The 14,357-nt window shown below is 43.6% G+C and overlaps 1 protein-coding gene across 1 annotated transcript in view; it reads right to left on the bottom strand.

The window, feature by feature from the left end:
* LOC105196221 (zinc finger and BTB domain-containing protein 17) overlaps positions 1–9,132 on the bottom strand; it is a 28,369-nt gene extending 19,237 nt beyond the window's left edge. The window contains 7 exon segments of the mRNA XM_039452755.1: positions 1–94; positions 499–871; positions 874–933; positions 936–1,040; positions 1,097–1,291; positions 4,963–5,019; positions 7,624–9,132. Coding sequence (XP_039308689.1) covers positions 1–94; positions 499–871; positions 874–933; positions 936–1,040; positions 1,097–1,291; positions 4,963–5,019; positions 7,624–7,951 — 1,212 coding nt within the window. The 5' untranslated portion in view covers positions 7,952–9,132.
* Positions 9,133–14,357: the final 5,225 nt, after the last annotated feature.

Here is a 14,357-nt window from a genome sequence, read left to right as displayed (position 1 = left end):
GCCGTTGCCGCTGCCACCGCGTCGTTTCGATCGGCCGTCGGACACGAAGAAGGCCTCGTAGGTGTAGGCGACAGTCTTGCTGCTGGTGGTGGTGCTGTTGGAGGGCGGACGAGGTTACGATGATTCTCGGGTGATAAGGCTTCCGGGACTTTAGGCTTGGGATGGTTAGACTCGGATGCGTTAGACGAGCATTTTGCATCAGAATTTAAAAACGAGACCTAATTGTCGTTTTACTTGACCTCTTGAACGTATCATGTCTCTAAACTTTATAGCAATCTCTGTATTGTGTGCCCTACAAATGATATTGCCTTCTTTTTCTTTTTAAGTCCGACCTAACTATTAACGTTGATTCATAGACAATTGTTGTTTATAACGACACTGTACGCAAGTATTTTTAAAAGTTTCTAATTTGCAAAATGCACTTTCTTGTTCCGAGGGGACGCGGAAGGAAGAGGGAAAAGTGAGGGTTAAATAAAATTGTCGAAGCGTGAGACTCACCTGTCCCTGCCGACGTTGCAGTTTCCGCCGGTGGCTTCCGCGGTCGCGGGCGACTGCGGCTGCGGTGGCGTTTGCTCTTGTTGGCGTAGCTGATTGGTCTGCGAGCTAGGAACTGGCACGAGCACGGAGACCGGTATAGATTGTATACCCGTCGTCGGCACCGGTTGTTGTAGTTGTTGCTGATGTTGTTGCTCCTGCTGTTGCTCCTGCTGTTGCGATGCGGTCACGGTGGGCGCCGCAGCGACAGCGACGGCGACAGCAACAGCGGCAGCGGCGGGTGGCGGTGGTGGCGGCGGTGGTGGCGGCGGTGGCGACAGGGTGTGAATGAAAACGGAATGCGTGGGTGCGGCGGGCGACGCGCTAAGATCGAGATGGCCTGAGCGGCCGACAGATCCTCCTCGGCGGACGTGCGTATCTCCGAGATCGGTTGCAGGTGTAAGGACGGTAGATGTCCTTCTTCTTCGGCGGTAAGGAGAGCGCCGTGCCGGTGCTGGTGAAGGACATCGAGAGGCTCTTTCGCGGCGGCAGGCATAGCGGCGACGCTACGACGGACGATGACGGGGTCGAGGACGAGGACGATGAGGGTGATGACGATGACGATGACGATGACGGGTTCGTGCTGCGATCGTTGGCTGATGCGTCGGCGCTTGCGGCAGCACCGCAACCGGTAGATCGTGCTGCGCGACCAAAGGCGGCGGCGACGGTGCTACCGGACGCGCTAGCTCCGCCGCGGAGCGCAGCGTCGCGTACTTGGGCGGCTCCTCGTGATTGATCCACGCTTCGTGCGTGTAGCCTGGAAAAGGGAAAGAAACGAATCAGTCTACGTTGATTTCGGGTTAGGAGATGGGTTGACTAGAGGCATCTTGTTTTTTTCTTTCTTTTTTTTTTCAAGCCAAAATTTTATTAGACGCTCGTCATAAATACCGTTAGAATCGTCAGGGATCACTATTTGCGTTCGATCGTGACGGTGATTCGTTCTATATCTTTCGGGAGAAGTTGGGAGTAAGCGTTTCATTAGCGCGTTCTGTATCTAACTTGCGTGCGCGCTAAACTACTAAATTTACTAATTAATGAGAAATCCCTGTATACATCAGCGATCCACTTTCCAGTTTGGAATATTACCGTTTATTTATTTATCTATTACGTATTTTCATTTTATCGCTATTTATTAGAAAATTTTGCTAAAACATCGTGAATTCAAGTTTCAAGTTGTTCAACGTGCAAGTCGTGTGTACAAACGAACAAAAATACGAACTGGCCAATCATATTTAAATACTGCACGCTCGAAATATTTATGATGGAAATGGATAGCAACTGCTATCCAATTTATAATAACCCCTTGAGAATTATTATTATTTTTTTTTTCGAATGAAACATCCACGGAAGGGTAACGGCGAAAGGGTAATGAAGGTGCGGTGCATGCACGTATAACATCTCACTCATTCTCGACGGCATGAATATTCGAGTTCGTGAATCACTCACGAGTTGCGTGGCGTTTCATTTCCTGCGCGCCAGCTGTTTCCACCATATACGGTCATTAGCGGGCATAAAGGGGACGGAAAAAAAGTCGGGTGTGCGCCAGTGGTGGTAGCGCGACACGTGAACGCGGGGGTTGTATAATAACGCGGTGTGTATCTGTTGCGCGTCGCTCGCTGTTGCGCAGACTTGTCCAGGGACGAGGAGCGAAACTCAACGTCGCGGACGGAGAGGAAATCGGGAGGAATTCAAGCGGAACGCAAACGGCGCGTCTAACAACGTGTTCTTTCAAACGCCTCTACCCTCTAGCGCCGTTACATGAGAATACGCGTCACAAAGCTGTCGAAATTAAATACCAGCTCGTCTCTTAACCATCAACAAATCTATTATACTTTTAAATATTTCAAGTTTTTTTTGTAATAATTAAATCTATTTCAAGAATGAAAAAAGAATGGATGATAAAATAACTTATTGAATTGATTTGAAAAATTATTGAAGTATTGAAGTCTATACGCGAAACTATAATGCTTTTTTCCTCTCGCAAAATTATATTTTTTAAACTTGAAATACGCCAATTACATTTTCAAGAATGCATTTGCTTCTAACTCTTTACCGAATTATTAAGTAGGCACTTTTTTTTGTCTAATGCTATTGCGCTTTAATCGATTGAAATCAGAATTTTATAAATATGAATTTTGCGTATTTAAACGAATTAAAATTAAATAACTTTATATTAATCTATTTAACTAGCTTTGCGTTACCTTTAATAAAGGCCATGTAACGAGAAAAAAATGATAATGATGACAGAATAATATTTATTGAAACAATTACAAAAGGACAAAATGAATATGACATTACTGTATTTGAATGGTAATAGAATAACAATGTGATCGATATAACTTCGAGATTTGTCTATTTCGAGATTATTTGAGGATAAGCTCGTATCTTTTATCGCATCATTTTATATCGCCATTACAATTCTTTATGTCAGAACGGTACCTTGTTATTAGTTATTGATACCGTTTAAATTCTATTCGTGTTTCTTTTATTGCTCCTGACAATGCATTGGAGCACGCAATGAGCGACTTTCGACGTTTTGCGCCACGAAATCGATACGCGTGCCGTCCAGTTACGTAATACGAAAGCCGTAAGCAGTGAAGACACTATTACGCAGGGAACAATTAATGACTCTGATTTAAACGTCCCGACAATCTCGTTGTCAGTTAAGTTGATCATCATTACAGAAAAAAAAAAATTAATTCAATTTTTCTTTGACCAAATAATTCTGCGAAAAATATAACAATGTGAATATGCGTCGTATCTAAAAAAAAATTTTTTATCAAATATAATAGAAAATTTAATTAGGGAGAATTTTGTGCAAAAGCTTTTTTCTGTCTCTAAAAAAATTTATTTTTAGAATATCTACTGCTTTTTTTAGCAATGACGATTTTAGTTATTATTTTTACACTATCTATTTTTATATCCAATTTTTCGTTTTATAAGTTACTTTATAAATTAAAAATAAACGTTTTTAGTGAGCGGAATGATATATCTTGTTGAAAACTAAATTAGTCTTTATTGAACTATACTTTGTTGCAAAATTTTCTTTCGTAGAAAATTTCTTTGTCACCGTCTCTTTACAAATTCTAAAGTTTTAACGTTGAATATTTTGATAACTACAACGTGTATACGGCCTCTCTCCTTCACAAGTCAAGCATCTCATTAAAGTCTGTGAAGAGTAGGTGGAAAATAAAATTATTGCATCGCGTTCCGAGCATAATTTGCCTGAACGCTTGCCTACTCCATCAGTCATAGCTGATAAACTTGATATTTTGACATTTTATAAGAGGTAAGTGCTTCCAACGAGAAATAGGGATCATCACGTGCGTCAGACGCGCCTCTTGCCGAACGCTCGGTTTCAGCAAAGTGCCATTTCTCCCTTCGACGTAACCCTCGCGAGGGTCCTAGGAGAAGGCGGCACTTGCGATAAATCAGAAAAGTGTGCTGCGCGCGCGATCGATCAGCTGGCTCGTACCTATTATTGGCTGAAATAAAGGGAAGTCAACATAGAGGTAAAGGAGAGCGGCCGTGTCTGCAAGTGCATTTCATCAACGGCAGAAGGAGCGCAGTTGTGCGGTGGTTCGAGAAGGAGGGAAGGGCGTACGGGGCGTGCAGGAGGGTTGTATGGGGACGGCGGGGGGAATCAATAACGGCGAATGAACGCTCCGCACGCGCTCTCACAAGTCCGTTGATTCTAGGCCCTTTTAAAGACCGATAAAAATCTCCGTTGCGTTTAATGCCGAGCTTTTCCTTTCGATCCGATCTTTTTTTCTTTTTTTTTTCTTTTTTTTCAACCGACCCGAGAATCGAGGGATGATGGAAGCGATGCGACAGCAAAAATTACTAGGTTGTTACTGTTATTTACCGAGTAATTTATCATAGTTTGTCATTGTGACAGTCATTGATCACGCTGTCTATTTGCAGGATGCATAAATGGATTTAAGAGAGAGTCTTTGTAAAAGACATATAAGAGAAGAGAGACAAGAATGTAACTTTTGAGGTTTTGCTCTTACAGTTCGTTATTCTTTTATTTTATTTATTTTTATCGGCGCATAATTTGGCTATAAATAGTATTTTAATTAATTTCATCCTTTGATTAATAAAAAAAAAACAACATTTCTGGTGAACTACAAGTTACGGATAGAGACTTGTTATTTTCGTGGCGTTATTATTATTCTCGGAATAAAAGTGAAAAAGGTCTGCTTTTAATAAATCGAAGAGTATAGCCTCTCATCGCCAAAGTATTATATCGATATCGCGATAATTTCTGGCGCTATCTAATTTAACATCTCACAATTAGAAAATAGCGAAATTGTATGTAGAGCGTTGTACAAAGTAGCATGGATTATCTATGACTTCTAGGTGGATTCTATATCTACGTTATCTATCACAGATCACAGATATAGCTCATAAAGCATATTTATATACCTTGAATGAACATTCCGCACATTCCTGTCGGTTTATCGCCTCTGATCTTTATCGATCCTGTGTGCGCAAAACAAACAGCAAGTATAAATAATTATACTTGATCTATCCAACTATCTACATAATTAAACAAATTAACACTTCGATGTCATTGAATTATTTGTGATTGCTATTAATGCTGATTCTCGCATCTAGAGAGAAACTAAGCAGATCTAATAATATTTATATGGTATGATATCAATTGTACGAAGAAATTTAATATAACAAAAAATTTAAAAGTTTTGATAACGCTTTAGGTAAATAATAAAAAGTCACTTTTCTATGCTATTGCAATCAGATATTCATTATAAGTGTCTAATGTGTTTAATGTATAATATTTAAACGTGAAATATACATACTATACAATACACATACTATAATTAATTAACAATCATAAATTTACGAGTTTAGAATAATGTCAGCTATCTGCAATAAAATCTTAGTAATAAAATTTTTTTGTGCGTGTGGATATAACTTTAATGAGCTGTTTAGACTTTCTAATTAAACTGGACTTCCACGATAAAAGAGTTATGTGAAAAGGTTAATATTATAATTTCTTGTTATATAAATATTACTGCTACCCTTGGCTTTGCCTTACCAGTAGATGGACAAAAATGTAGTTAGATTATAATCACTGGCATATTTCATTACCCGGTGAATAAAAACCAATCGTTAATCGCACAATGAAAGTCAAGGACGATGAAACCTGTTAATAGACATAAGTCCTTACGTTTTTCTTCTGTGCGTGACTGTAATTTATTATCCTGTTAGAAATTTAATCTCTGTGATAATGAGTAAACTTTATAACTTTTCATGTAATTCTTTTATTTAAGTTTTATAAACATGTACGGCCGCATAAATAAACGCTAACAACTTCTAAGCACTGGAAGTCACAATGAAAAATTCGTACAATGGCGGGAATAAAATTTTTTTTATCGAATCAAACGCCTACTTGTAAATAATTTTCAGATTTAAAAAATTTGTATTAAATATTTGAAAATTATTCGATATTTATTAACAATCGTAAATTAAAAACAATTGTTTTAAATATTTATTGAAAAAAAATCAAGTTATTCAAATACATCTTTTTTTTTGGCAAATGTTACAGCGAAGTTGCATAATCTTAAATTCAGCATTGAAGAAATTGATTGGCAAAACTCAATCGTAGTCATACATCGTAGCGCACGTAGCGACACGCAGAGAACACTTGTTACATAACAGCGTCATTTGCGCCATTGTACGAGCACGTGCGCACTGCACTGTCTATAAGCTGCATAAATGAGATAAAAAGAGGTCGTTACTCTGTAGACCTGGCTTTCAAGAATACTTATAGGCGTTAGCTTTGAAGCGTTAGCGATTGATTTAGGCACGCTAAATCTTTATATACTCAAAGTTTTATAAAATAGATTCATGCAGGTATCGCACATTGATAACAAGAATACAAATATATGTACAACAATTTTATTATATTATTTTATTATATTTATCGAATAGCAATAATATTGCTGACTAAGTCTTTGCTACTTTTTTCTCTAAATTTTATAGTAAAAATTCTATCATACGTTTTACACGTACATAATATATATTAAAATATATAATACGAAGATATTGAAAAATTCAATAAAATAATGCATTTAATAAAAATTCAGAAACTGAGGAATTTTTTAATTTATTATTTTTTTTTTTTAGAAACGTTAAATCATTCAATTTAAAATTAATAATACGAAAAACAAATTATTGTTAAGCATCGTTTTACGCACATTTAATACAATTACGTAATTCGTATGGAATTCAAACGGTATTACTATGCAAAAACAAAGTGCTTCACGCGCGAAGAGTACTCGTGGTGGACAAATAGTTCACTTAATCATAATCTGATATATTGTAAACGTATTCTCATCAGCAGCCACGTCGTAAAAGCAATTCGACCGTTCTGGATACGAATGGTTACACAACAACCACCGACGTCAACGCAATCAGTTTCCACCCTGTTTGATTGAGAGTTCAATAAATAGGCGATAGGCGAAATAGGCCTAATGATATATTGGGTTCGTGACTCAATGTTAAGGCTGCCGAATGCCCGTCGACGCGATCGACGATCTACGAACGGGTGTGTCGCCATGTACGCATGTATCGTACGCATGTATTGTAGGCGGACACATGGCCGACTCCGCGGGCGGTTTCCCACAGGTCGCGGAAACGCTCGCGGCGTAATCGCGCACGATTCGGCGACCTTTAACGAGCGAACTTTCCGCATTCCCGACGGACCATCGTGCTGCTGTAATCATGGCGTATATAAACAGGCTACCGCAATCTGTCTATATAGCGTCACGCGGACATGTAACAGACACGGGTGTGTCTCACCCTGCGTGCTCGACGCATGGTCGGGCTTGTGGGGGGCCGACTGTCATATGTCGGAGCAGCGGCCTTCGCGAAAAGAATGAAGAGAAAGAAAAACGACAATCCCCACATCTATCCCGTCGTTGCGGATACCGCGAGACTTTCCGTGGCGAAGGGAAAACCCTTGTTGGGCGTGGCGCGCGTCTAACCTACACATACCCCACACGCGGGGTGTGTAAAAGCGGACGATTCGCGCTAGTCGCGTAGCAAGTAGCGGTCGCTTACCGTGGTAGTAAAGAGCACCGGAGGCGTTGAGAGGTGGCGGACTGGGGGCCGTAGCCCCCGCCGTGGGACTGTGCGGTCCCCAGCAGGTCTGCTGATGTTCGACCTGATGATTATCGACGTCCCCGACCACGTCGATCTCCTCGTCCTCGGGCTCATGCCTGTGCGGCCGTTTCTCCATCGCGTCCGCGGTCTGATGTAGAACGTGATGTTCCTGCTGCAGGGCGGCAGGACCGAGTGGCGTCACGTCCTTCTGCTCGTTCTGCTGATCGTCCACGCGGGCCTGCCACTGATTCCACTTCCACTTTTTCGCCATGAGGCAGCGTGGCATAATGGCAATGCGAATTCGTTGTCCCAAGGTCGCCGACACCAGGAGCAGCTGGCGATGGCGATGGTCGTCGTCGTCGTGTTCCGGTTAGGGGAAACGGCGACTTGGACCTCGTCGGAGGAGCGGGACACCCACGCGGTACACCAACACCGACACGCTCAACACCAACAACCGCAGCACCAACCGCACCACCGACGTCGTCGTCGTCGTCGTTGTCACGATCGACGGTCGCGACTACGGCACCGCCGTCGCTGCTCCCTGCTCCGCCTTCTGCTCCGCGATACGACGTCGTCGTCGTCGTCGTCGTCGTCGTCGTCGTCTGCGCGACGTCGACGTCTACGTCGCGCCCGTCCGTCACCCGGCCCGGCCGTCTGTGGCTGCGGCCCGTCGCCGTCGGACCGCTGGTGGACGACGAGACCGTTTCCTCGGTTGAGTGCAGGCCGCTCGCTCACCGGTTTCGCCTTCGCCTTCGTCCTACGTGGTACGCGCTGGTGTGGGATCTGCAGCCTCGTCATCGGCGCGGCGAGGGCGGCTCCTTAAACGGATGCACCACCGCCACCATGCCAGCTCGCCAGCGGCGGCTTTCCTCGCGATCCTTGCGAGTCCTTCGCGGTTAGTTTTCCGCGTCCTCTCGAGAGGGTGGTCGTCGAGGGGACTCTTACTTTCCACGATCGCTAAGTATGCCTATGTAACGTGTGCACACGCGCGCGTCAGGGTGTTTGTACGTGTATGTGTTGAGATATTCGGGTGACTGTGTTCACGTGTATATATGTCCGTATGTATGCGTGTGTGTCCGGGGGGAGGGAGGGGGTGGCTCTTCTTTTGCGCCCCGAGACTTGCCGAGTGGACCGACTGACTGACTGACTGACTGACTGACTGACTGACTGACTGACTGACTGAGGATTGTCCGTCCGTCTGTCCGTCCGTCCGTCCGCCCGTCCGTCCGTTACTCTTCCGGTCGCTCCCTGTCGCGGCTCTCGCCAGTGACAGGGGGTGGCCTCGAATACGACGGCGACGACGGGGTGCGACTGTTTAGTCGGTGGCGCTGCCGCTCCGCGTTACCGTCCCCTCGGCCCTTTATCCCTTCTCCGCTGCGACCACCACCTCCGTCACGCTCACGGGGTTGTCCTCGTCACTCACTGCAGGCTCGACTAGTCAGCAGCACCCCCTGCGTCCCTCCGTTGCGGCTCCCCTAAGGACGGAATCGAGGGATGGCGCTGCTGCTGCTGCTGTTGCCGCCGCCGCCGCCGCCGCCGCTGCTGCTGCTGCTGCTGCTGCTGATGGTGATGGTCTCGTACGAGGGGTTGCACAATTCTACCCCTCGAGAGTGCTGATGTAGGTTCTCGATTCCTGCAGGTCGCTCGTTGTGGTTGTACGTATGTGACACGCGCGTGTGGCGCGAGAACGAGCGTGTGTTGCTATTGTCAGTGGCGTAGGACGCGAATTTTTTGCACTCTGTAATCGGCGCATTCATGGCGTAAAAGACTGGGGACGTTTTTAACAAAATTTTTGATCAATTTCTTTAACGAGGCAAAAACGAATATGTTCATAATTTTCGAGCCATAAATCGATCGAAAAAGAATCTTGTTGACTAAACTAACTCAGAGTTGTAGCCACACACACAAATGAATAATGTACGGCATTCTTTAGGTAAAGTTTTAGATGAAGTTTACATACACACATACATACATTTTCTCTCTCTCTCTCTCTCTCTCTCTTTCTCTTTAATAGAATTTTAATTTGTGGCTTAATTATAAAGATAGCTATGTAAAACTTAAAATTAGATTATGAAAACGACAATCTCCCTTCACATTCTCGTGAAGGAAAGAAAAACTGTAATTTCAGATTGGTAAAAATTCTCTCGTTACAAAATAATGGGCTGAAAGTAGGACATCACGTAACGAAAATTTATGCATTCTTTGAAATTATTAAAAATTAAGACGTATTTAAATTAAAGAAAGAGAAAAATGGCGGCGTACACCGTATACACTAGCGGCGTAAACTGTATATCGCAACCGCAATATTTCGCTTTGCCTATGTAAACGGTGATTTCGTATTCTTAGTACGTACACACGCGGCACCATACTTTGCGTAAAGTTGAATTTATGTTGCGCCACGTATTTGGAGCCCGAGCTACGTAGACTGGGTCGCCCAGCCTGATTTAAAAAGGAGATTGGAAAAATGTAAAATAGGAAGCCGCAGTTACAATACGTTGTACTCTTCACTACCCTTTATTCCGAATAAAGACGGAAAGATGAAACTGTTCCTGCAATTATATATATATATATATATAAACTTAGCTTTTGCTGTTTTTTTCGCTTGAAAAACGAATTGATTTCAATGAGAATATGAATTAATACATTAATTAAAATATGTTTCACTGTTTTCTATTACTTTATCTCATTTTTGTGGGCAAAAGTTTGATTCCGCGACGATAGAACAATCTGTCTTTCGAAGCAAGCCATTCATCCACCCATTTTCGAACTTGTTCGTAATTGGAGAAGTGTACATCAGCGAGCGCGTGTTGCATCGATCGGGAAAGGTGGTAATCCAATGGAGCCAAGTCTAGAGAATAGGCTGGGAGAACTTCCCATTCCGAGCTCTAACAATGTTTCTTTCACGGTTCTTGCAACATGTGGTCGCGCGTTGTCATGCGAAAGAATCGTTTTGCGTCTATCACTGGCTACTGATGACCTTTTTCGCATCAATGCATCGTTCAATCGATGCAAGTGTTGTTGGTTTGAGTGTTCTTTTATATGTTTGAGTTAGATTTTCCAATAATGCTTGCAATTCAGTGTCTTTTTCGGCTGTCCCGAACGTTCTTTGTCTTCCACACTGAAATCATCATTTCTGAATAGGTTTAAACCAATCTCTATATGTTCTTTCTGATGTAGCTTGTTCACCACAAGTTTTAGAAATCAATCGATGCGCTTCAGCTGCAAATAGTGAAAAAGTATATCGAAAGTATCACTTACTACGATTTATTTTAAATCAATTGAAAGATATCTCTATTTTCAAGTCAATTAACATTTGCGCGCTAAATTTTATTGACAGATGTCTAACCTCTAAAAGATAATTAGCTTCAGCTGCCAAAGCTTATTGCTTTTACAGCTGAAGCATCTACTTGTGAGCGGCAGGAACTAAATTTATCATCTAATATATATTTGTTACACTTCTTGAATTATAAAGAAATAAGTGAAATTTTACAAGGAAAGAACAGTTTTGCTGAAATACAGTTCTAAAAATAATTGTGTCGTACCATTTAAAAAATTGTATCGGATATTTAACTTGGTTACTAAAACGTCGAAACTTGTTAGTAGCAACATTGTCATGCTTAAACGTCCTACATAATCATTTTGATGGTCCAATGTAAAATATTCTTTTCTGATATGTATCCAGCAAAACTTTTAGATGAGTGAGTAAAATTCTGTTTTTTCCATGTATTTTCAAACTTTATTTAACAATTTCATAGTTATTCGAGTTTCAACAGATTTACGAGTTAAATTGTAAAGTCCGTTTCTCGGAGAATCGGTAATGGTCTCTGCAATTTTTGCTACTCCTCTCCTCCATGTTCTCTACAATTCTCTGCAATCTACAATATCATATAATTGCAAATAAGAGTATGTCTCCTGAATAGATAGAGAAACGCGATTAAAACGCGGCGCGCGCGAGATCAACTTTTCAAGGGATGGTTGAGTCTCGGGACGAGATTTCCGGTAAACCGGCAAAGACTCTCGATCCGGTCATCGACCTCTCGCTCTACGGAACGCGCTGAGCGCAAGCTATCTGTAAATCTTTTCCTCGCAAACTCTCCGCCGCTGTTTATCGCGCCGCGCCGCATCCGGCGCAACACACGTACGCACTCACGCACACGCGCATAAACATATCCCGGGACTCTTGCAAAAATCGAAGGGGGAACACAGCTGGTCAGGGTACCACGTTCCTGAACCTCGTTCCTGGCGTTACGACGAGCGTGTAAATTCTTTCCTTCTCTCTTTCTCTCTCTCTCTCTCTCTCCCTCTTTTCCTCCCACCCCTTTCATTCTCAAGAGAGACAAAGACGGGAATGGAAGAGAGAGGGTGGATGGTAATTCCTACGGAAGATTGGCTGCATAGTAGCGATACCAAGGCGATATACGTTGTCTACTTGTTGTCGCCGACAACGGTGGTAGTACGGCGACGGTGACGGTGGTGGTGATGGTGGTAGTGGTAGTGATGGTGGTGGTAGTGCAAGGGTGGCGCACGTCGGGGCGATACTACGCAGGGGTGTATCTCCCCTCGTGCAAAAACGAGGAGAAACGAGGGTGGCGGCGGCACGAGCGTAGGGAGGAAAGCGATAGGGCGATAGCGGCACGCGCAACACGGAGAGAAAGAGGAGGAGAGCGGAAAGGGGTGTGCGGGACGCGAAGGGGAACGAGAATCGCACATGCGCCTGCGTTCGGCATCGACCCGATGTCTAGGCAACACCTGGTAGCGCCCCACGTGCCACGTTAGGGTGGCACCAGCGTCACTCCGCACAGGCCGCGCGCGATCCATGCCCCCGGTATCGAATATCCCGCTGGCCTTCCTCCCCCTTCCTCTCCCCCTCCCCTCCTCCGCCCCTACCCACCTACCCGTCGGGCTATCTCGTCTACTGACCCACGCCAACGGAGGAGAGACGAGATAGACGTCTTTCGTCCCTCCTGAATTCTGCGCCCGATGCACGCGCCGCGGATGCTCGGCGCCGCGACGAGGGAATTCCTTTTTCGGGGTGGGGCGCACGGCTGGAATTTCGATACTCGAGCTCGCGCGGGTGGGTCCATCGCTGCGCAAACGTTTCGAGGGGGTTGGTAGAGAGGATGGGGGGGGGTGAAGGAGGAACTCCAGTATGCCGTGTAATGCTGATATTACACGCGTCGCGAAACGCGATCCCGCCGAAAGCGCCGAAAGCGTAACAATGGAACAGAGAATTTTTTTCACGTCGCAAAAGCTCTTCTTTCTCGAGCCTCTCTAACGCGACGGTAACGCGTATGATAAGCTGGCTGCGTAACAAATGTGATGTCGAATTGACCGTCCTTGTACAAAGGAGGATTCGCGGGAGTTGAGACGCGGGGGAGAAAGCTAATTTAGGTGAGAGAATAGGGGGTAAACGAGACAAGGGACGCGACGCGCGTTCTTATTTCTTGGAGGATAAAAATACGGCTGCCTATGCGAGTCTCCCCACGATTCCATCGTCCCCTCCGCGGAAATTAGTCCCTCCGCGTCCCCACTTTTCGACGTTGCTCTGTCGACACAGTTAAACGCGAGGGAGCCTCGATATTTGAACTCGATAAAGAGAATTGGGAATTTCTCCCGTGAATAATATTTGCTAATTGAAACTTTCTCGGTGGAGAAATAGAAGGATGTTACACAGAGTGACCTAGAATCCTCATTCGTGCTCCACATGGTGTGAGGCCTTTCGATTATTTCGATCTCTTTTTCCTGCCTCAAATTCGAAATTGGAAAGATCTCGATTCGGACGGAACATTAACCCAATTGAATTAAATTAAAGTTGCCGAAAACACAAGTGACAAGCCGCTTTTGATTCAATTAAAATATAAATGTGAAGTATCGTGATATAAATGGAGCTATTTTTTGTGAGTCGAAAGAGACGTTAAATGGAATCTGAAATTTTAAAGGTGTATGTTTACTCTGTGTTAAAGTTATAAATAATTTTATTAAAACAAGATCTGTGTTTCTGTGTTCGTTCTAAAGTTCATATTATATTACGATATATTTTCTACCATATATATATCACAGTGCGATTCTATCGACGCAATATCACTTGCATCTAGGCCTAACGTGTAATTTAGCCCATGGAACTTTGATCTTTACTTTAAATGTATACGGCAATATATGTATAAGAGAAAATTAAATGTCACAATTGTTCGAACCCTTTTAATAAAACAAAGAATGGGGTTTCCATCTTGTATAATTATCACGTGATCTCATTACCTTTTGCGTAATCGTGGCGTGATAGCATATGTCTCTCTCTCTCTCTCTCTCTCTCTCTCTCTCTCTCGTTATTACGTAATTATTTAGCTAAAATTTTGCTTTGGAGGAGCTCGAAATGAGGAAGCCATCAGTGATAATCTATTGCCAAACGCTGCGTCCACAAAGAGCAGATAAGCCTTTACCGTTCACGTAGCTTTGCCTCTCACCTTGCGATACAGGTTGCGCGAAATCGTTATTAATTAGTCCAGCTTATCGTAAAGTATCGGGGCCACGGCGAGGTGCTTGAATTATTTCCACGAACGCGAGCAAGCTCAGTCACGTAGGGTATTTACCTACCTACCCTACCTAAACCCTTCTCCATGGTACAGTGGAGCGCATTAATGATGATCAGCCCGTACATATCTCCCATATTATACGCGGGTCAAAGGAACGGCAGA

Source organism: Solenopsis invicta, chromosome 8, assembly GCF_016802725.1.
Source record: "Solenopsis invicta isolate M01_SB chromosome 8, UNIL_Sinv_3.0, whole genome shotgun sequence".
Lineage (NCBI taxonomy): Eukaryota > Metazoa > Arthropoda > Insecta > Hymenoptera > Formicidae > Solenopsis > Solenopsis invicta.
This window is presented reverse-complemented; position numbering and strand designations above follow the sequence as displayed.